The sequence below is a fragment of the Corylus avellana genome, chromosome 11 (genome assembly GCF_965113065.1).
Source record: "Corylus avellana chromosome 11, dhCorAvel1.hap1.2, whole genome shotgun sequence".
NCBI classification, from domain to species: Eukaryota; Viridiplantae; Streptophyta; class Magnoliopsida; order Fagales; family Betulaceae; genus Corylus; species Corylus avellana.
Window position 1 is genome coordinate 6,485,748 of NC_142500.1, and position 24,333 is coordinate 6,510,080.

A 24,333-nucleotide genomic window follows, 5' to 3' on the forward strand; every position below is an offset into this window, starting at 1 on the left:
ATAGTTGTATAATTGTGAGAGTTGATCTTAATGTTTATATTCAATAATTATGAAATTCATCTCTTGTCTTAAAAAGTTTTTTATCTTGATTGAACTCAATCCTTTATATTTTTTGTGATTATATGAATGATTGTTATATAACGGTTTTAACTGACACATGATCAATAGGATTTAATAGGCCATGCCTAGGGGAGACGGATTGTACTATACCCTAGTTTAGTGTAATTTAGGTAGTTAGTTTGTACCAACCGAAGATGGGTTATACTATTCCATTGATTGTGTGTAGCCTATTAAGGAATTAGATAGCCCATAGCTACTGAAGACGGATTGTACCACATCTTAGTGGTTAGGTGGATGGTCCGTGCCAACCGAAGATGGATTATACATATTCCTTAATGATGGTAATTTCTTGACTACTCGAGTGAAACGAGCCCTATATCATGCATAATATGAATTTTTCTTATTAATTTATGATTGACCATTGTTATGCGGTTAGTGGTAAAATCAACCCCTATTCTATCTCTCATACTATTTATCTTTACTTTTACTTTTATGCATTTAGTTTAAAAACAAAACAAATCAATCATCTTTTAAATTAAGTTATATTTAATCTTGAACAGCTTGATAACAACACCCACTTAGTCTTTCAGGTTCGACACTCTCTATATAGCCATATCCCACAATGATTCATTCTATTGCGAATGGTTAATTTTATTATTGATCTTTTTGCACACAAAAAGACCACATCAAGCTTCACACTTATCATGATTTGAAATCCATTGGTAGGATTTGCTCTGAGTTATCATTATCCTTTACACACCAATACATTAAAATTTAATAATGATCATCTCAAATTCAATGATGATTTTAAAAGCCACATAACATTTAGGATGACTAAATAAGAACTCTCCTCCTTATAGAATTATTCATGAATAGACGGGACATGAACCCCCCAACCCCTACTTTTTTTAAAAAGAGAATTATAATTTTTTTTTTCTTTTTGCTTTATTAATGATGTTGGCCAAAAAAAATAATTTTTTTTTTTTTTTGACATATCTGCATAAGAGGGGGAGGGGGACTTGAACTAGTAACCTCCGCTTCATTAGACGTGATCCCAGCCGATTGAGCTATCTCTTGAGGACCCCAAAAAAACAAATCTGTACATTCCCCAACCCTTCCAAAATTAAATTTCTAGTTCAGTACCTGGAAACAAGTGATAAACTATATAGTATAACTTTTTGCTCAGGCAATCAATGGAGAATGAAAAAAATAAACGAGTTACTTCACAAAATAGAAAAAAACACCCTATATAAATATAACCATGTTACCATTTACTAAACATAAAATATGTTAAACAGTAAATAAAAAAATAAACTTTATTATAATAGATTCTGAAACAGGCATCGGAATACCATACACATCCATAATTTCACCATCAGCAAGCGTCCAGTAGCAGAGTAGTTAAGAAAGAAGAAAAGTAATTAAATTTTTACTTCCTCAATTGCTATTTTCCCTTTCTGAAAGCATTCATAGTTGAAACCAGCAAAATTTTTGACATTTCTATATAGCCTTGGCCTTTCGTCGTCAATCAATTGATTTACAGGTCCAATCTCTTTGTCCTGCTCCGGCTCATTGAACATGGCCACAGATATCCTCAGCTTGCTGGTGTTTGTCAGCACCCTATGCATCGGGCTCTTGAATATTCCATTGCTCATTATCTGCATTAATTCATTGCACCCGCTTACTTAATGCAGTTTGACATAGATTGCTTTCTACTCAAAGTTTGTATCATTTGATATCAGAACCAAGTACCACGTCATGGGTTCGACAATCATATGTATATAAGCACCTTACAAACCAGTTTTCGTGGGTGAATCCTACCCAAAATTTATAGCATAATCTTAAAAATCTGAATTTATGCAAAGTTTGTATCATAATCTAAAAAATCTGAACTTATATGCATGTGAAATTAACAGAAGAAGGGTCACATATGGCGCCCCTAGATGCTTAATGGATCCCTTTCATGTGACTACACCATTAAGAGTTCGGTTGGGTTTACAATTTCAAAACTTGCGATTTCAAAATAACGATTTTAAAATGTACAGTTTGAAAAATGTGATTTTTAGAGGTTAAGCGTTTGGTCAATCGATTTTTGTCCTTTACAATTGTGCATTTTAAAAACACACCCCTTGCCTGTGTTTCAATTTAAAACACACCCCTTGCCTGTGTTTCAATTTAAAAATGTAAATTTTTCTACATTTCCAAATCCTAATTTTTTTTAAATGTAATCCTAAATGGTACATTTTTTGTGATTTGGTTTAAAATCGCACTTTTGATCTACAAAATCACAATGACAAACGCACTCTAAGACTTGAGACATACCTGCATTTGATCACCGAGATTGACAACAAGGGCATGAGGAATTACAGGAACCTTAATCCATCTATCATCTTTAAGAATTTGAAGACCTTCGACGACTTCATCTTGCAGGAGAATTGTCATTCCTGATCTATCTGAATGAGCTTTGACACCAAGAACCGTATCTGGACTTGAGCAAGGAGGATAGAAGTTAAATCTCACTTGCATTATAGGTTGCTCCCCAAACTGGCTCAAGAAGCTGCTCTCTTCTAAATTAAGTGACTTTGCCATGGCCTTAAACAGAATGTCCATCATGCATTTCAATTTCACACCATAGTCATGCAAGATCCCACTACCAAAAATTAAATCACATTCTCAAAAATCATAATCAAATAATGGATATTTAACAGTAATGATATTTAACAAATTGATATATGACAGTCATATAACTGAGATTATATTTTATAAGTACTAATTCAATGGATGATTTTCACCATGACATAATTCTCGTTGTCTGACAGTCGTATACCAATTTAGTTGAAACTTTCGGAAACATAAACTGTCACTTATCTTTTTCCATTTATTAATTTACAAATATAATAGATTTTTTTTTTGTTTACCTAAAATCAGTTGGAGTTTCTGGCCAAAGATTCAGCCTTCTTTGATCTTCCGGGAAGACTCTAAGAAATAAGCGACTGGACCAGTCAAGAATTTGCTTTTCTGAAACCACCATGTCATACCCGTACCCTTCAACCTCATGAGCTGATCGGGAATACTTTTGCTTTTCTTCCGCCGGAAGAGCAAAGAATTGTTTTGCAACTTCACGAAGCTTGTCAAGAAATGAACTTGGAATCCCATGACCAATTGCCTGATGTTTCAAAAGCTCTCGGTAAGATCCATAGATAGAAGGAACAAAATCTTAATTTCAGTGAAGATCGAAGGCAGGAATTCGTTGCTTTCAAGTATATGTTAAATGAGTTCTTTTGTTTGCTATCTTGTACAACCAAACACATTACTTTCCGTTCAAATATCAGAGACCATATTTATTATTCCTAAGCTAATGAGTTGACAAATAATATCATTGTGTGATTGTGTGGAAAAGAGAATATGGAATTATAGTGTCAAACCCCCTTCAACAAGATGAAAAAGAAAATTGCATCGAGACTATAGACAATAGTGAATGTGTATTATCAAAATTCATTGGGAAAAATACACTTACTCGTATGAACTGACATTTGTGATATGTGACACTTATCCAAAACCACCATTTGTGATACTTGACCTCTTAAACTACCATTTTATTGCAAGATGGCCCCTCAGATAGTTGTTGACATTAAAATAGACAGAAAGTAGTACAAGTGTGATACACGTGCATATTTTGGACTTGAAATTCTCAAATTGCCCTAAACCATCATTTGCAAAAACAACCTCAAACTACCATTTTGTGACACTTGGCTCCTTCAAATTACTATTTCGTTGCAATTTGGATAAGAAATGGCATGCTTGACTTCCATGTGCATATTTTATACTTATAATGCCTGAATTGCTCCGATTTTAGAGAGAAAAAAAAGGAGTGGAGAGATTAAAAGGTAATCCGACCACCTCTTAAAGGCTTTTAGGTGTGACCAAATATCTTCTCAGTACTTTTAGAACTGGCCGATCATTCTCGGAGGCTTTTAGGGGTGGCCATTGTTGAAGGAGTGTTTGGCCTCGCTCACAACATTGAGGAGATGGTCAACCATTTGTAAAACAAAAAGTGGCCGCTCCACAAGCTTTTAGCGATGGCCAAACTATCCCGCGGCCTTCCTTGAGGGGGTGTGCGTTTGGCCATGCCATCCCTAAAAGCTTTTAAGGGGTGGTTGGACCCCCTCAAGAGCCTTCAAAGGGTGGTCAACCACTCCTCAACTTCTCCTCCTCTTCGTCTTTTTCTTCTTTTATTTTTATTTTTATTTTTAAAATATTTTGCATTTTGTTTTTCCTAAAATCCAAACAATTTTGTCCATTCTAATGCCAATATGAGCATTTCAAGTTCAAAATTCAGGGGGTAAAAGTGTATTAAACTTATCAATACAATTAATTTTCCTGCATCCTACTATAGTATACACGCCAAAGCTTGACAAACATGGTGAGAATCCAGCAGATGGGAATCCGATGATGGCCCAAATGACGAGAGTAAAGCAATGCTTCAGAAATGTTGGAAATAAGAAAACATAGAAAAAGAATGCAGGATATCAAATGGTAGATGAAGTGATCGATCCACCCTGATCCTCCTCATAGTCATATTATGTAAACATTTAAAGCAAAACCCATCAATTTTCCACAATAATCTCCTAATTACACCCACTTGCACAGGATCTAAGCAGCTAAAACAATAAGAAATGTCAAGTAAATTAAATTACTGATTAAAAGGTCTCACACCTGGAAGCACCCTCCTGAGCTAAGAGCTAATCTTAGTTTCTGTAACTCATCTTCGTCGGAGAGAAGACTGATATCAATGACCGGAATTGAAACCGGCGGAGAAGAATCTGCAGACCCATCACTGATTTCTTTTACATGAAACTGCGGCGGCGGCGCGTGGCCGTTGATGGACATTTCTTCCACAGTCTTGTTCAGCGACACACCCTCAGCGGAAAGCAGAGTTCCGGCCATGCTGCCCTCTCCGAATTGCCGGCGAGAATTAACAATAATTATTATGCGCTAATATTGTGGCCTTAGGCGTAATCGGTGATTATTTATCTGCTAATTAATAGTGTTTCTTGGTGTTATCGGTGCCGGATTTGCAGTATCTCATTCCCGCTGTGGATTCCCGCATGGTTTCCACGTAATTCCTTATCAAGAAATCATGCTTTGGAGGCACATGAAATACATGACAACGGCTGGGGGCCATGTTTTAAAAAATTAGGCTGTGTTTGGGAAAGAACTAAAAAAATGACTACTATTTCTCTCAAAATTAATTTAAGAGATAACTTCACTCAAAACTTATGAATTTCTACCCGATTTGATAAACCCCCCCCTCAAGCTTCAAAATTTTTCAACTTGTTCCCATAAACTTTCAATTACAATCAATTTGAACCACTCTGTAAATGATGTTTATACTCTTGACTTTTTTATAAAATTTTAATTTTATCCTTAATTTCAAAACATTTTTTTATTTAAAAATAAAAAATAAAAATCAGGGATATTTTTGTCTTTTTTAATATTTTTAACAGCTAAATTAGACGAAATGATTCAAATTGAGAGCGAGCAATTGAAAGTTTAAGGGACTAAATTGAGAAATTTTGAAGTTTAAAGGGTTTGTCAAATCGAGTAGAAGTTCAGAGATTTTCAGTAAAGTTACCCATTAATTTAATATTCTTACATTTTATATCACATCTATCACCTTTTATTATTATTCAAATCAAAAAAATCACTACAAACGATTTTTGTTTTTTTTTTATATAAAACATTTTTTTTTTTCTCACATCAATCAAATCTACTATAATTTTCCCTTCATTTTTCAAGTCTTTTGCCAAACCCAACCTAGAAGTTAGAAAGACACGACAAAGTTGAAGCTTGGCTGTTTCCAATAATAGACAGACATGTCAGCATGAAACGACAAAGGAAGGTTAGAAAAGAAACGACAGATGTGGTCTTATTTCTCTGTCGCTCATCGGCAAAATCCCTTTTTGCCCCATTCTCTATCACTCTAGAGAAAAGAAACACCACTACTCAGTGCCCCCACGCCACCACCCTCTAACAAATCAACCTCATCTCCATCATTCACGGCTTTTTAATCAAATCAAATTTTCATACCAAATTGGCTACAAATATCTCAAAAGAAAAATTATAAAATTGATTGTCCATCACAATTTTTTTTTAGGCTTAAATACTTCATACCCCTTTAGAGTTTTTCAACTTTATTTTTTCTTTCTTGTGGTTTCATTTTTATCACAGGAGGTCTCTATAATTTTGATAAGTGACCAAATTAGTCCATCCATTAGTTGACCGTTAGTTGACCGTTAGGACTGACACGTGGACCAATCAGACGTCGACATGTGGCATATATTTAATTTTTTTAATTTTTTTTTAAAAAAAATGTATTTTTTTTTAAATAAAAAAAAATGTTTTTTTTAAAAAAAAAAAAAAAAAGAAACAGAAAAAAAAAAAAAAAAAAAAAAAAAAATTGGGGGTGGCCCCATCTGGTCGGATGGGGGTGGCTCGGAGCCCAAGGGGGTGGCCGAAACCACCCCCAACCACCATTGGGGGTGGTTTCGGCCACCCCCTTGGGCTCCATGGGGGTGGCCGAGCCACCCCCAGTGGGTACTGGGGGTGGCCAGGCCACCCCCATGGCCTCGGCCACCCGCAAATGGCCAAGGAGCCACCCCAAATTTTTTCCGTTTCATTTTTTTTTTTATTTTTTTTTAAAAAAATTTAAAAAATTAAATATGTGTCACGTGTCGACGTCTGATTGGTCCACGTGTCAGTCCTAACGGTCAACTAACGGATGGACTAATTTGGTCACTTATCAAAATCACAGGGACCTCCTGTGATAAAAATGAAACCACAGGGGAAAAAAAATAAAGTTGAGAAACCTTAAGGGGATATGAAGTATTTAACCCTTTTTTTTTATCATGACTGCAATGTTCATCATCACATTTTTCATCATGATTGGAATTATAAAAGTATGATTAGAAGTGAAAAACCAGTTGGTACCATGGAAAGTGGTATTTGAAGACGGATTATATTGGCTGTGTTGGGCAATGGAATGAAAAAAGGAGTGGAACGGTACTGTAGCAAATTTGATTGATATGAGAGAAAAAAGTAAAAATATTTTGTATAAAAAAATGAAAAAATTTATTTTGTTGTGATTTTTTTATTTGAATAATAATAAAAAGTGATTGATGTGATGTAAAAAATAAAAATGTTAGAGTTGATTTTGAGAAGAATTTTTTGAGTTTTTTGGTCCGGTCCAGTCCAGTCCAACCCTGCCTTTGCCTAACATAGCCATTTAGTCTCTCTAGGTCACCATTTGCTGACATGGGTTGAAATTTTTCAATGACATAGGAAAAATTTTACAACTTTTGAATGCTTATTTTTTCTTACATTTTCTTGGCAACCAAATAGAATGCATCACTTGTTATGACCAAAAAAAGCCGCCATACCCGACAGAGCTCCTCAACAAGTTGTACCCAAAAAAGTACGATACTCCCATCACTTGTTATGACCATTTATTAGACCCTCCTTATAGGTTACCATACTTTGATCATTTTTTAAACGCTTGAAGATGCTGAAATTGTACTGCAATTTCATATATAATATAGAGTCTCTTATGTTCGACGAGAAGCGAATGAAGCAACCCATAGATTTACAAAGAGTGCACTTATAATTATGAAATACATGATTCATATAGAAAAAGCTCATCAATGTATTTTTTATATTGTAATGGACAAATGTATTGTTTAAAGTATTCAACAGTGAAATGATTGAAAGGTTGAGAAAAAAAAAAAAAAAAAACATTTCTTTAACTTCTGAACCGTGGGAAGGGAGAAGAGGGGAATTTCACATGATCATTCATAGCCACCATTATACGAAAATCAATCACTCACCTAGTAAATTTTATTGATTTTAAATTAAAATTCACAGATAATGATGCATGTAAAAAATACTTTTCATTGCCAAAATTGCTTAGTAGTAGTTTTGTAGATAACAATAAAATAAAAGGTGAAATAAACTTGTGGGGAAGGGGTGTACAAGCTGTAGCAGTTAGCAGTTATTGTTTCTAACCGCCAACTTCACCCACCTTAGGCGGGTATCTAATTTTCCTAACCACAACCGCTCCGGCGTTAGCGGTTATTAAAACTCATAACCGCACCACATAATCACTTTTTAGAAATAGGCCTATTTTGGCGTTTTAGGCTTTACTTGAACCTTTTTTTAGGGCAATTTTTAGAAGGTTTTGGGCATTTTTTAAATAAAGAAAAATATACAAAAAAGCCCTATGAACTAACAATTGTTTTTAAAATAGCTTCATGAAGTAACATGTGTTATAAAATGATACATCAAACTACCAAAGTGTGTAAATAATGTCACTTTTTTATTATATTCTTATAATACCCTTATCCTCTTAAAAGCTAGAATAAAAAATTAATAAAATAAAAAACTACACTAAACTAAACTATGGCACACGGCCCTCCCATCAGTTGGGGTGGCTTCCCCCTCCCAACCGACGGCCACCCTTTCTTTTTTCTTTTTATTTTTTCCTAAAAAAAAAAGTAGTCTTAAAATTTTATATATTTAAAATATTTTATGAAGAGAGAGAAATATAATAAAAAGTGGTATTTTTGACATACTTTGATAGTTTGATGTATCACTTTAGGACATTTGTCATTTCATGAGACTATTTTGAAAACAACCTTTAGTTTATGAGGCTTTTTTATATTTTTCCCTTTAAATAATAGAAGGCTTCAAAATGTAACAAAACTCAATAATATTATTATTATTTGTTAGGTTTTTTTTTTGTTTTTTGTTTTTTTAATTTTTTTATGGAAATCTAAGGATTTCATTGATTAAAGCAGTACGAAGTATAAAACTCTACAAAAATTATAGCCACATGCTATAAGGTTACAAAGTCATAGATATAAACAAAAATTCTTACAATTAGGCGCTATTTATGACTTCAATCTTCCACTAATCCATGTACAAATACAGTTAAAGAGTATATTTGCTCCAAACAGACTAAATCTAAACACATGAGTAGCCAAATTTTCTAACAAAATTTATTTAAACTGGCTGTGAGAGATAACTCTTCAGACCTAATCATCTAGGCCCTGAAAAATAACCTCTCACACAGTCACACCTAATTATTATTTCTCACTCATGATGGCAAATCTAGAGAGAATAAATCTCTTATTCAAAACAAAAATCACAAACAACCAGCAAGCAGCCGTAACGGCTGAGGAGGAGAAGAACGGCACAACACGGTGGAACATACGCATAGTAGGGATGCCAAAGTTGCTGATCTGGTTAGAGACCACCTACAAACATAAAGAAATAAATAAAAGGGAAGGGTACGAGCGGGGAGTAGAAGGAGAGTGAGAGGGGAGGAAGGAGCAAATTTGTTCTGGTGGTTAGCGGTTATTAAAACTCATAACCACACCACATAATCGCTTTTAGAAATAGGCCTATTTGTGTTTTGGGCTTTACTTGAGCCTTTTTTCTTTTTTTTAGGGCAATTTTTTAGCTGGTTTTGGGCATTTTTTTAAATAAAGAAAAAATATAAAAAAGCTCTATGAACTAACAACCGTTTTTAAAATAGCGCCATGAAGTAACAGTGTAATAAAATAATACATCAAACTACCATATTGTGTCAAAAAAATGCCATTTTTTTTATTATATTCCTATTACCCTTATCCTCTTAAAAACTAGAATAAAAAATTAATAAAATAAAAAACTAAACTATGGCGCACGACCCTCCATGGGTTGGGGTGGCTCACAAGCCATCTCCTCTCAACCGACAACCACCCTTTCTTTTTTTCTTTTTTAATTTTTCTAAAAAAATAGTTTTAAAGTTTTATATATTTAAATTTTTTTATGAAGAGATAGAAATATAATACAAAAGTGGTATTTTTGACATACTTTGGTAGTTTGAGGTATCACTTTAGTACACTTGTCATTTGATGAGACTATTTTAAAAACAACCTTTAGTTTATGAGACTTTTTTATATTTTTCCCTTTAAATAATAGAAGGCTTCAAAATGTAATAAAGCACAATAATATTATTATTATTTGTTTTTTTTTATGAATAAAGACTAATTTCATTAAACTCAAAACAAAAATCCTATATTAAACGCATCAAAACAATATTTGTTTTGGGTATATTGTTGGGGAGTCCACCCCTTTTTTGTTTTTAGAATCGTTTCCTCCTTCTTCCTTTTGGATCGAGTGTGAAAATGATCCTTTCCTGTAACCTCTTCCTTATTCAATAAAAAAAAAATTTTTTTAAAAAAAAAACCATCATCTTATGTATATATATATAAGGTTAGGCAGTCCACCTACCATTAAAACCGCTAAGTATTACGAGTCCTGCTATCTGGTTGTCAAGAGTCAGATAAGTGTCTGCCAAAGTCTGATATGACTTTATTAAAAAAAAAAAAAATTCGTAGAAATCTCTCTCTCTTCCCCCATTTCGAATTTTTTTTGTTAGTTAAATTTTTATGAATTAACATTTAGTTTCTAATGCCTCAAAAGTTGTTTTTGAATTCAAAACTAAAACCTTGGGGTAGAAAGTTAACAATTTATGAATGATATCACCCAAAATGGATTCAATTATCTTAAATTTGGTGCTAATATCTCAAATTTGATGCTAATATCTTAAATTTAAATTTTCCTTTAATGTTTATATTCTTAAAAAAAACAAAAAAAAATTATAAATGTCTGACGCTTGGCTCCGTCATGCCCGCGATAAATCTCTATTCAAGTATTACGCCCCAAGTGATTAGAAATTATTAACAGTTAACGATTATTAGAGGATTAAGTAATCAATTGTTTGTATTACCTCCACGTGGGGTACGGTATACACCTCCACGTGGGGGGTGTTGGACCAATCTTGCGGGTCTCGCTAACGTACAGCAAGAATCAAATATTGAAAGAAACCATCCAATTAAATCCCAGCCACAAATCCACTCTTGCGTGGCCACCTCAACTCCCCGCAACCATAGCCATGGCCCCATAGCTCTTCTTCTTTGCCCGCCAACAAGAGTAACCAAAGTTACGGTGTACCCAAAGACCTTCTTCACTGCTCCGCTTGGTGAAGAAAATGGCGAAATTTACATCAAGAGCTGAGAACTTTCGCTTTTTTCTTCACAACAACACAGACACAGTCTCACAACGCCCAGTTTTCAAGGCCTCGGTGCTCAAACTCCATCACTTGCATTCATTTCCTTCAAGGCACCGCTCGGAGTTCAGGATCTGCTGTACCCTCAAAGAGAAAGAAAATGTCAAGGAAAGCGAAAGGGTTGCTGACGTACTCACCGGACTCCGCGTGAATGAATCAGAGCAGGCGGGTTCTGAGGGCGAAACTGGGTCTGGGGAAGTGGGGTTTGATTGGAATTGGCCGCCATGGAAGAATGTTCCTGAGAGATATAAATTCATTGGGACGACATCCTTGGCCTTTGTCATTTGCAACATGGATAAGGTTTTTTTTCTTTTTTCTTTTCTTTTCTTTCTTTCTTTCTTTTTTTTTTTTTTGCCAAGCGGATAAGGTAGTTAATTACTAATACAGTGTTGTCCTTCTCTGAGGACAATTCTAGGAACAATATTTGCTGTTGATCATTGAGTTCATTATCATAGGAATATAGGAGTGAAATTTAACAAACTTGTTTACAGTTTTTCTTTTTGCTTTTTTTTTTTTTTTTTTTTTTTTTTCTGTGTGGCTTCAAATTTTGTTGATGTAAATATGGTTGGCCGATCAATATGAAGTGGGTCCTTGAGTTAAATAACCAAAGCATTTTTTTTTGTAATATTGATGAGCGCGGTAGTTTTTGTCTTAGAAAGAAAAGAAATGATAAAACCATGTTGCTCAAATAGTTAGCATGTCTCTGCTTTGTGAGATTTAGTTAAGCTCGTTTTGTTTGTTATGTATTGGACAGGTGAACTTGAGTATTGCTATAATTCCAATGTCGCACCAGTTTGGGTGGAATTCATCGACGGCTGGATTGGTGCAGTCATCTTTCTTTTGGGGCTATGCATTGAGTCAGTTGCCTGGTGGGTGGCTTGCCAAGGTATTTGGCGGGAGGTCAGTTTCTAACCTTTTTTTTTTTTATAAGTACAGGGATTTCATTACAAGCCAACGAGCATACCTCAAGTACATAGAAAGTATACATGAGAAACACCTAAAAAGAAAGAAAGAACAAAAAAACAAAAAAGAAGAAGAGATAATAAACAGTTATGAAATCAAGAGATGTGAAAACAATCATAAGCAACTAACCACTGAAACAAGGTTTGGAAAAATAAGGCCTTTAGCTCTGCCACCTTCCTCTCACTATCTTTAAATTTTCGATCAGTTCTTTCTCTCCAAACACACCACATCAAATAGAGTGGGATGATCTTCCACAAAGCTTCACTTTGAGGATTACCAATCTTTCTTTTCCAACAAACGAGTAGATCGCTCACCCAACGAGGCATGACCCAAGCTAAGCTGCTTAAACCGAAGACAGAGTACCATGAGACACTAGCTATCTCGTAATGGAGTAAAAGATAGTCAATGGTTTCCCTACGCTTGTTACACATGTAGCACCAATCTATTGCAACGATTCTTCACTTTCTTAGTTGTCCTCGGTAAGGATCTTACCTAAAGTGACAGAGGAAATGAAGAAATCCACTTTAAAGGGGCTTTGTTCCACCAAATACACCTCCAAGGAAAGGGATTGATGTCATGGGGGATTAAGACATTATAGAACGATTTTACATCAAACAACCATTTCTTGGAAGGGTTCCAATAAAGCTTGTCAACACCATCCTGTTTAAGTTTAATGGAATATAGCTGATCGAAAAATCAGAAGAATTCTAACTCCCTATCATGCACCGCTCTAACAATATTAACATTCTTTTGAAGCAAGCCATTAGAGGGACTGAAGATGAACTGCCATAGAAGCATCCCTAAGGCAATGAATGCTATACAACTCTGGAAACGCTGCATTAAGGGGCTATATAATGTAAGAGATCAACTTGGGGCATGCTGTTGATTTACTAGGACTACTAGAGTTGGTCATAAATCACCTTCCCACATTTCAATGATGCACAACCTGCTAAAGGATATTATTTTTTGTGGTATCGTACATGTCACTAATGCACAAATACCGTCTCTTGTTAGAAACCTAGTCAAGCTATCTGGCGTTTTGATAGGTGGCATGAAATGGAAGTTCAATTTTAACCACATAAGCCTAGGTTCTTCAACTTTTGCTGTGTTGTTCATGAAAACCGATTGATCTTTAGTCTACTACTTGTTGTATCTTAATACATTCGTAAGTTTGAGAAAAAAGAAAAAAGAAAAGAAGAGAACTTTTCTAGACCGTATTAAATAAAAGTCCATTTTGCTCTTATAGTTTATGAGAAAAGAACTCTTGACTAGCTATAGTTTTGACTAATGTTTACATTGGCACCCAATTCAATCATGTTGTACTAGAAATCGTCCACTATCTTCCACAAGAACTTCGAGGAATTCTGTCCCTTAACCATCAACCCTAACTCACTTATATGGACATATCTTGGACAGCTATCCTCGGCTGCAGACAATGCACATATTAACCTCTGTTTCCATTGCACTCTCTAAAATCTCATTGTTATCCCACAAGGACCACAACAAGGAGCAACAACTTCCAGTTGCAATTGTCCTGTAAACCAGAGTTTATACTTGCATTTCAGCATTCGAAAGCTTAAATTCTGTTCCTGAGCATAATGCAATGTGCCTCATATGATGAAGACCATCTATAACAGAGATTTAAGAGAAATGAAATCGTGAATCTGAATGGAAGTAAAACAATAAAGTTAAATTAAATAAAAAGCATATCCTTTTAGGTGGATTTTTCTTGACTTTCTTTCTTTGATTTCTTTTTGTACAGGAGGTCATTCCATTATATTATGACAAATTTGATTTGATCCTATCTCAAAGTTACAGTTGACTTTATTAAATGAAAGACAATCAATCCATCTAAAAGCATTAGAAATGGGATATAACTAACTAAACCACATGCAAAAATAATAAAGAAACATAATGGTAACAGACAGTTCTTTTGTTCAGAGCTGAAAGATTTGTAGATGTTACATGCACCGGAAATATGTTGTCTTTGTTTCCAGGCATATAAGTTAGTGTGATATATGGGTCATGCTCACCTGTATTCTTTTCTTTTTTTTTTGGGTTCAGAAAAGTTCTTAAGATTGGGGTATTGACTTGGTCATTCGCTACAGCTCTTGTTCCTTTGCTTGCTGGATTTATGCCGGGATTAATCTTGTCAAGAATATTGGTATGTAAGTCCCTTCCAAATCCTTTATTCTACCCCGTCTACTTTTTCAATCAAACTTAGCTAAGTGTTTTCTTAACTTTGCATCTCTTTGTAGTTTGTCTTTTACGTTCATGAACACCTGGATCTTATTGAAAGGTTCAAGTTCATTTCCTGTCTTTGTCTCGGCCCATGCCCTTATCGTAGTGCATGATAGTCGAGTCATTTCTCTCTTTGATACCTATCATGTTGATCTGAGTTTATTTTATGACTAAGCATTTCTCTTCCTTGTTATGTCTAGGTTGGAATAGGAGAAGGTGTTTCCCCTTCAGCTGCAACTGATCTTATCGCCAGGCATGTATGACATCCAAATTAGTCCAGGCGCATGTTAATCAGAAGAATGATTTTTAGACATGATCTCTATTATTCTTGCTATAATTTGCGTTATCTCTGTCCTTTCCTTGTTAACTGTATTTCCTTTTCTCTTTTACTTGCTCACTGCTATGTACCTTATTGAGCTCCTTACAAAAAACACATGTAAGCCAGTAAATCTTATTGAAAGAGATCTTATGAAACCGAGTGTAGAAATTGTTGGAGACAAAAAAATCTGGAATTTGGTAATATCTAGTTTCTTGGTGTAATAGCTGGTTGTCTCTTTTGGCAATTCTCTGTGAAGTTAAACCCGGGTGTGTGCTTCAGCTCTTGTTGTTATTGCTGTTTTACCATTGATAATATCTTATGCTGTTAGCATCACTTTTTCTATACCATAAGTTATGTGTTACCAAAGTGCTAATGTACATTTTTTTCTCCACTTGATTGGCATTCTCTAAAACCATTTGCAGGTTGATACCATTGGAAGAGCGGTCACGGGCTGTAGCATTTGTTTTTGGTGGACTGAGCGTGGGAAGTGTTGCAGGGTATGTTTTGTTAAAATGTTTGTAGATAAGGAATCACATCTGTACTGAAGTAAATGTTTGATAATGGATCTAATTGGCATGATACCGCATAACTTGACCACATAAAATCCTTCTCATTGAGAACTGAGATTCTTAGCCATTAAACTGTATGATTTGATTAGAAATAGCTACATACGGCTTTCTGGTAGATTGTTCTAAAAGCAAGATTTGAATTTCTAAAATGTCTCCAATAATGTTCCTCGTCTCTCTTCACATGCCTTGTAGTGTATTTATAGAATCATTTTTTATTGCTGAAGGTCCAATAGTGATTTTTAAAGCTTTGCTGAGAGGTTCTAGTTCCTGCTTTATTTCCTTATGAGTTGAATCTAATATACATAATATTCTTATACGAGTTGTCAGTTAAGACCTTTTCTGTGCCAGCAAACTAAGGCAGATGTGAGCTTCCCTCAAATTGTTTTAGATCTGCCAAGTGTAGCAAACTTAGATATTGTTGGTCACTCATTTGTTAAGTTTATTGAGTGCTTAAGTTTTTGTTTATTGGTTAATTCTAACATTGTAAAACTTGCAGGCTTCTTTTGGCTCCTCCTCTTATACAAAATTTTGGTTGGGGATCTGTTTTTTACATATTTGGCTCTCTTGGGCTAGCCTGGTAAGTCGCAATGTGAAAGTCAAACTATTTCACATACCTGCAGCTGATTTAGTTTAAGGAACTAATTATTTGTGCATTAAGCAAAGCAATCTTTGTTCATTTGAAAAGAAAAGAAATTTTCCCTCGGTTGGTTGAATTAATTGCTTTTACTTTTTTTAGTATCTTGATTTGACTGTGTGAATCTTACTTTTTGTATTCCCAACAAATTACGAAGGTTCTTGGGGTTTCAATTTCTTGAAGAAGGAAAGGCTTCATTCACTGCTGAATCAATTTCGCGTGAGCACTTAATCCTTTTTTTTTTTTTTACTTTATTTATTCTTTCTCCTTTAGTTTGATATTTTTTTAACTAGAAATACACCTGATTTTTTTTTTTTTTCATATGGATGATGTAAAATACGCCAGTTAATCAAAATTAAGGGCATTGTTATATTGCGAACGCATCATAAGCTGTTATGCATTTTAATCATTTTTGTCTAACTGGTAATTGATGAGGACCTGAAATGCTTGCTTAGTTGCTTGGAGAATAAACTATTTAAATATCCAAGTTATGCTTCCTTAACTTTCAGAAGTATTTATTTTGAGAATTTCTCATAATGCTTGCTCCTTACTATGTCCAAGTTTTCAACTCTTCACTAATGACACCCCATTTTGCCATAGCCACCCTAGCTATCCAACCGATACTATCATCATCTCATCATACTTATTTATACTTTCTCAACTTTGCCACCACTAGCACCATTTTAACAACCATGTCATCGCGCCTGTACTTCCACCACTGCCAACACCACCTCAGCAGAGTCTCTTTCATTACCAAGATCATTAGTGCCACTGCCAGGAGCACCACCATTACCTTTTAATTTACGACATCATGTACTATTATTGCTTTGTTCCTTGACACATGGTCTTCATGGTTATGCATGAGCTAATATGTAATGGTATTTCACATTATGTAAATGGGCTTGTCCTAGACATTGTTATTATATGAACGTAAAGTTAGATGCTGATGCCGATCCATACTTCAATACTTGTGCTGTGAAGCATATGTTGTTTCATCTTTGCTTACTTTTTTCGTCAGTTCATCTGCCACATGGCCTGTGTTTTCTTTTTCTTATTTAATTATCTGACAGGGTCCGCGTCCCAGTCTGCCATTATGACACAAACTTGGAATGCGTCTATGAGAGAGTTAGGTGGCTCATTAAAGGTATAAAGTGTTTCTATTGTTTTATTTTTCTTGGGTGGTTTTACTATTCTATTCTTTTTGGGGGAGAGGAAGGGGAAGGAATTTGGGGTACTCAAGGTGTTTAGATATCCACTGAGTTTGAAAAGATTATATATGTCCTGGATTGGTGGCTTAAATTACTGGATCAATGGAAACCATCTTGATTAGCATCTTCAATGCGTTCCTCAAATAACCAGGGTCGGTGGCTAAGATTCTGATCTGCTCTTCCAGTTAACTAATTTCCACATTTCACTTGTTATATTTCAGCTTAACTCTACGTATTTTACTATATTGACATAGAAAATTAGACTTCTATTTTTGATCGGTAAATATAAATCACTTACCTCAATGGATTGAACCTTTGACCTGAACCCTTATGTCTTGCATATGAAGCAAAGAGATGTCATTTGGTCCAAACACCATTTGTTAGACAATTAGAGTTGTATTATTTTAAATGTTAGGGTAAATTATAGTTTTGCCTCCCCCCACGCCCCAAACTACTATCCTACTCAAGTTGCTCTAAACTACAACTCAGTGCAACTTGGATGTATAAACTACTACAATGTTTCGAGTTGCTCCCTGTGTTAAAACTCATTGTTCTTTGGGATGCAAAATGTTAGCATATACCTTGCACATACGTGTGAATTACTAAATTGTCCTCACTTAAAACAAGAAAAATTGACACAACATCTATTCAGAGGGGGCGGCCACGTGGCTACCCCTCACCTAGTTAGATGGATGCACAACCACCCCCTCTGTCAAAAATGTGTAGCAACCCCCTAACATAATAGAGAGCATGACCACACAACCATCCCCATTTATTCAAAGGGGGTGCTACTTGTTTAGTAGAGTGTCTACGTGGCCACCCCTCAATATAATAGATAGCCCATCTATTTAAAGAGGTGGCCGCACAACCACCCCTCAGCTATTTAGAGGGGAGCTCGCTCAGGCATCCCATCTATTTAGAAGGGGTGGTCACGAGCCCAACCCTACTTGTTGAGAGAGGTGTCCACGCCCCTTCAACATAACAGAGGGGACTTAGGCACCTGTCACCTGTTTAGAGGGGGTGGCCACGTGGCCACCTCTGTGTTATCTTTGTGTTATTGTTTTTAAGGGCTATTTGGTAACTTTGGCACACAACACAGGTGCTAACGTTTTCCATCTAAAATAACAGCCAATTGTGGCAAAGGGGACAACTCAAAACATTGTTGTAGTTTATAGGTCCGGGTTGTAGTGAGTTGTATATTTGAGAATTGAGTGGTAGTTTGAGGGGGCAAAGTGTAATTTACCCTAAATGTTATAAAGCAAAAATTTTAGCTGTATGCATCTTTTGCCTTGTCCAAATGTGATTAACCAGCAAATTAAAACAATTGGTTTTGATATCATCCAAAATTTACTACAGGCAGTATTTTAGGTCATTCAGTCAAATTAGCATCTTAGGTCATGCTTTGACATATTTGCATTTGCTATGAATTTTTAAACTGCATAAACTGTTGTTCTTTGAACTATATTAAGAAAAACAGTGTTAATGATTTAGCCCCTCTTATAACTTAATGCTAGCTCTTATATTGTTACCCTGTTTTCTTACTGGATATTGTGTAATAGGAAGTACCATGGAAGGCATTTTTCCAAAGTCAAGCCGTATGGGCAATGATATATGCTCATTTTTGTGGAAGTTGGGGTCACTATACTTGTCTGTCTTGGCTTCCAACATATTTTAGGTACCTTTTATGACATTAAAGTTGCGTATTCACGATTACTGTTGGCTATTTCCTGGACTAGTGCTCTGAGATTTTGTGCATCAGCTTGTCTGTGTCTCTTGTTACTAGCGTTGAACATTCTTTATCAATGATTTATAGGTTAAAGAAATTATTTTAAATAAAATCTAAAAGATTTCATATTCCTCTACTACATTCAAAAGCAAGAACTATCTTTCATGAATGCATTTTTTAATGTATTAATAATTGGAAATTTGGAGGCTGAAGTTGTTAACCCTGTCAGCATGAAATGATCTATTTTACAGCACCCTTCTGCCTGGAAGATATTATCCAACTAATAAAAATCATCTTAGAGAAAGGTTTTTGGCTAATTTATATAGATTTGAACAGAATAACATGTTCTCTAGCTTTGCAATTAACATTTTTAGTAAACTATCTTTGGTATTTTGGAATAAAATATAACCAGGCTCGTTGAAGTGAAAAGGTAGTGCAAATGCGATTTTTGTTTGCTGCCTTTTAGAAGTTATATCAGCCATAAATGATGAGCCAGCAGGGTAGTCCAACAATTAGATTCAATTGTTTTTTTTTTAATCTTTTGGTTGGGGAAGATTTTGAGTCCTATCCAAAACCACCCCAGCCTTCACCCTGTTTCCTTTGGCTGGAAAATGAATTGATCCTAAGACCCATCCCAATCTTGTCCCACCTTTACTGCCTGAGCCAAAGCCAAAAGGCTGCTTTTTCCTTTTGGTCCTCACCTGTACTATCCTTTTTTATATTCTGGTTTCTGCATTAACATGTCTAAGCTAGTACACCATGATAATTACTTGTGCATATCTTTATTATCCTCTAGTGTAAATGAATAATATGTCTGAAAGGAGGTTCTGATACATTTTTTCTTTTCTTGTCTTGAGTTATCCTTATAGTTACCATCTTTCAAAACATTAGTATATGCATTAGACACAATTTCTTTTTGGTTTTTTCTTTTTTTTTCTTTTATCTTATTTATATGATTTCAAAGGACTTAAGTTTCAGTTTCATGCTATACAGTGAGGAGCTGAACCTAAATTTGACGGAAGCAGCATGGGTAAGCCTAAAAGAAATATGTTTTCTATTGCTTTTATTCTTCCAGCACATTCTTGTAGACATTCATAGAAAAAAACGTTTTGTTGTACATTTCATATGGAATTGGTAAATAATATATCGGATACCATGTAATTGAAATATGTTTTATTAAAAGCTATTCAGGAAGCATCACCCTTCCTAACATATGGATACCCATAACAATATAGTGTTTCTACTGGAATACTGTTGGGTTTGCTTCTGCTGCTAATAAGTTTGGATTAATTTCTAAATTGGGTCCGTCAATAGTAAGGTAACTACAACAAGAGGGTTTCCTAGATAGGGTGAAACGGTGGTGGACTTCCTATCATTTTTAGGGTTTCCCAAGTTATATTTTAGCTCGCAAATTTAAGGCCTTGAAAGTTGACTTAAAAGCCTAGAATGAGGAGCTGTTTGGTAATGTAGAGAGAGAAAGAGAAAAAAGAATGTTTCTTCTGGACGATTTATGGGTTCTTGAGGGCTTGGAAGAAGGGAGAGGTCTAAGTGAGGAGGTGAAATTGAGGAAGGTTACATTGACTAATGATTTGGAAAACACAGTAAAACAAGAAGGATAAGGATTTATGTTGTTTGGAAATTTGTATTTATCCTTGTGAAAGGAGTAGGCTATCTATAAACTCAGTTCAAAACACCTGGCTGTCACACATTTTAAACTTAATCATGCTCTAAGACTCTTTATATATGATCAAATTGGAAAAGTGTTCAAAGAAAATTGTTGTTGCACAGGTAAAAGGAGTTGTAAACAATTGTGAGCCTAGAAAAAACAAGAAATTTGTTTTAACAAATCTTCCAAAATACCTCCTTTTAAGACGTTAATATCTTATGAGTATGCTACCCATGGAATAAAAAATGTCTGCCTCAAGTAATAGCAAGTTGGAGATTATAAATATACATTACAGACAAACTTTAAGCATTGCATAGAAGCAGGCAAGCCTCACCTTTTACTTGGTACGTGTTTGTAATGTGCTCATGAGATAGATTATCACAAATAATTTGGTTGATGGTCTAAACGGTTGATCGATAAATTTGGAACTATATTCATAGTTATGGTCATTGGAGCAACATTTCGGAATATCAAGTTTTTATTTACAATGTGATGTAAGAATCTATTGTTTGCTTAAAATATGCCTAATTTGAGTAGCCTTTCCCATTATATTTATGAAAGTTGCATGGACATCATCATTTTGACTGTTTGATTGGGATCATAAGTTGTTGGAGCACGTAACTTAAAAGTATAAGCTATCAGGTGGATTGACCCAATAGATACGCATAACAAAGCACGTAGTCAACCGATGTGGGATTTCTATAACACTCCTACATGCAAACCCAATAGAACTGAGACCAAGATGTATGGTCCTGATGGCCCAACCAAAGAAAACTCGATTACCCAACTGGAACAGAGCAAACGGGCTTAGCACATGGAATTCAAGAACAATCAACTGGACCATGATACTACGATACTATGTTGGAGCATCTAACCTAAAAGCTTAAAGCTAATAGATGGAGAGTCTAACAAATGCATATGCCAAAAGCAATTCACACACACAATCGATGTGGGGTTTCCTTAACATAAGGCTTACATGAATTTTTTTTCTCTCCTTCTAGTTAGGTGTTTTCTCATGTATATTTTCTGTGTACTTAGGGTGCTTTTCGCATTTAATGATATCTCAATTACTTATAAAAAAGAGAAAAGAGGCTTACATGAAAATTTATGTCCTTCTGAATCAGATATACTCCATTTCAGGTTTCTATTCTTCCTCCACTGGCTTCAATCTTTGTTAGTGGCATTGCATCACAATTTGCTGACCACTTGATTTCTAATGGAGTGGAAGTCACTACAGTAAGTGGAGACACTGAACCATTGCTTCTTTCTCCCTATATTAATCATGATTTTATTGGAAGAAATCCAATCTATTTGGTTAGTTTATGTTTTCTCAGTAAATCAAAAAGACAATCTCTTACACTGATATGTATTCTTTTGCTGTGTAGTTGCTAATGTAATTGCTACTTTGGATGTGAATTTTGTAGTTGATATGTTTCCATGATTACTTTTTATTGCTTGTAATATTAGGAAAATGCTAAATCCGCTTCCAAAATGGTGAGGGATGGAGCATCATGTGATATAAGAACAAATAGCGTCTCCAAGCCAATTTTGGCTGTGGCCTATGACTTTCATTCTTAGCATCAAATTTTCTTTACTTGTTTGAAAAGAAAAAAAAAAAAATGATTCTTAACATTTCTGATTCACTTATTTCCGTTCATGTAGGTACGAAAGATTTGTCAATCAATTGCCTTTTTGTCGCCTGCAATTTGCATGACTCTATCATCTCTGGATCTAGGATTACCACCTTGGGAAATGGTGGGGATTCTCACTGGTGGCTTAGCCCTCTCAAGCTTTGCCCTCTCAGGTATTTAACAATCCAACTGATTGTATGAGCCAAAAGATATTGGATAAATGTCTTCCTGCGGACTACTAATTCAATGATTGGCACAGGACTCTACTGTACCCACCAAGATATGTCACCTGAATATGCAAGTATACTTTTGGTATGTAATACTACACATTCCAAATTCCAAATTCCAAATTTGTCTCTCTTTTAGTAGTTCTTATTTAAGTATCCCTTCATGAGTGTTCAGATGTATGTGTCTGGTTGATTAATCTCATACTTCTCTGGCAATTCAATCTCCAGTCTACTCAATATGCGGTTCTTGTATAATCTGTTGGTTATCCATGAGTTACCATTACAATTTGTTTTATCAATGATATACCTCTTACAATGGTTATAGGTTTCTTTTCAACCTTTTTTTGGGTGCAGATGAGGACGTGAGCTTTGCTCCTGAATCAATTTACCGCATTTAGTGTTCTAATTTATCAATCTCATTCTTTCAGGCAGTTGGTCTTAGTGAAGAATTGCTTATATTACAAAGTTCTAGTAATTTGACCATCTTGTGCACGGAATTGGCTCTAATCATCAAGTAGTAATTGAAGAACATATTGCTATCTTTAAATAGTGATACAACAACCATGACAAACTATTAATCAAAATAGAGTCATGACAAGTCAATAATTATTTTTTGAAGTTGAATATTCCGGGCATATTTTCATCCCTGTTTTAGCTTCCTGGCTTAAGCTCTTGGTCAAAATTATAATGTCATTTTCTGGAATCCTGGGTAGACCAGTAGCTAATTCCTTGAATAGTTTCAACACATGCATAGTGGGCTAAATGCATAGTACTGCTTCCTCTAAAATGCTTATGCATGCAATTCATAGTGAAGCATATCCCTACTTTACTAAATTGTGCAGCCAACTAAGGAATTTTCCTGAACTCTAAACAATTAAACCTTCACAAATTAAATTGTGGATGATATAAATAGTTTTTTCTTGAAATTTCCCCTTTCAGGGTATTACCAACACAGTTGGGGCAGTACCTGGCATTGTAGGTGTAGCCCTCACAGGATATCTTCTTGATTTAACTCATTCATGGAGTGTAAGTTCAACATACTGTCTTTCTAGCTTTATTTCTCTATTTTGACTTGTATCTTTCACATTTTGCTCATATTATCCAGTTTATAATTTGTCTGTATTATGTAGCTGTCATTATTTGTGCCGTCAATCTTCTTCTACTTGACTGGTTCGCTCGTATGGTTGTTGTTCGCCAGCAGTAAGCCTCAAACATTTTCCAAGAGAGACTGACCTTGTTTCTGTCCATTTGATTTAATATTCATAATGGATCAACAAAATCGAATTCATCTGAACACAATGCAATACTAAGTTGATTTGTTAAAAGGCATTGAGTGGATATTGGCTCATCCCTAATTGGATCCATTTAGTTGTATAACTACATAGGAAAGATAGCATATGTATATTCCCAGTGTCTTTTGTTGAATCACATGTAACAGTGTTGTATATTTGATTTTCTTTGGTTGGCCACCAAAGTGATATATTTAACATGAATTATACTTCACTAACAAAAAAGAAAAGGATAAAATATTCTCCCTTCTATTCTCTCACCTATTTGATTACTAGATGGAACCAAATTTAGTTCCATCTAGTGCTTCCAGATGAATTTACAGTCAAAATGTTGCCATTTAGCAGCACAGATTGGATGTGTAAATTCCCATCTTTTGCTGTTAGATGGCATTCCTCTCTTGCACTTTCGCTTTTCCTCTGATCCCTGTGCTTATGTTGCAACTTGCTAACACCACTCCAGAATATTCTGTTTATGTTTTTCAATTTTATTTTTTGTTTTTAAAATTTTGAACATAAGAACCAATTTTTTTTGGAAAATTACGTTTGAATATTTTGAAAGCAAAATTCAGTAATTCTTTTTGCATGGGTTATAAATTCTTTGGATGCCTAGAATAATACCAAATAGGATAT

At 35.0% G+C, this 24,333-nt stretch overlaps 2 protein-coding genes across 2 annotated transcripts; one reads left to right on the top strand and one right to left on the bottom strand.

Annotated features, from left to right (window-relative positions):
• Positions 1 to 1,363: 1,363 nt before the first annotated feature.
• LOC132166259 (protein LATERAL BRANCHING OXIDOREDUCTASE 1) lies at positions 1,364 to 5,203 on the bottom strand. Its single transcript, XM_059577045.2, has 4 exons — positions 4,777 to 5,203; positions 2,979 to 3,226; positions 2,383 to 2,710; positions 1,364 to 1,718 (listed from the first exon to the last, which is right to left on the bottom strand). Exons 1-4 carry the CDS (start codon positions 5,005 to 5,007, stop codon positions 1,482 to 1,484), a joined length of 1,044 nt encoding a protein of 347 aa, XP_059433028.2. The 5' UTR covers positions 5,008 to 5,203; the 3' UTR covers positions 1,364 to 1,481.
• Positions 5,204 to 11,010: 5,807 nt separating this feature from the next.
• On the top strand, positions 11,011 to 23,861 carry PHT4;5 (phosphate transporter 4;5). The gene is made up of 15 exons (XM_059576104.2): positions 11,011 to 11,530; positions 11,985 to 12,130; positions 14,258 to 14,357; positions 14,635 to 14,687; positions 15,176 to 15,250; positions 15,819 to 15,899; positions 16,114 to 16,175; positions 17,027 to 17,100; positions 18,724 to 18,839; positions 19,884 to 19,920; positions 21,697 to 21,792; positions 22,219 to 22,360; positions 22,447 to 22,499; positions 23,354 to 23,440; positions 23,545 to 23,861. The coding sequence occupies exons 1-15, from the start codon at positions 11,153 to 11,155 to the stop codon at positions 23,644 to 23,646; spliced, it is 1,602 nt and encodes a 533-aa protein (XP_059432087.1). The 5' UTR covers positions 11,011 to 11,152; the 3' UTR covers positions 23,647 to 23,861.
• Positions 23,862 to 24,333: the final 472 nt, after the last annotated feature.

What these genes read in the sequence shown, in the direction of transcription:
- LOC132166259 (XM_059577045.2), bottom strand. Translation starts at nt 5,007, where the DNA reads ATGGCCGGAACTCTGCTTTCCGCTGAGGGTGTGTCGCTGAACAAGACT. An exon ending in GCTCAGGAGGGTGCTTCCAG is followed by an intron (nt 3,227 to 4,776) that starts GTGTGAGACCTT and finishes TTGAAACATCAG; the next exon opens with GCAATTGGTCATGGGATTCC. An exon ending in ATCTCGGTGATCAAATGCAG is followed by an intron (nt 1,719 to 2,382) that starts GTATGTCTCAAG and finishes GAATTAATGCAG; the next exon opens with ATAATGAGCAATGGAATATT.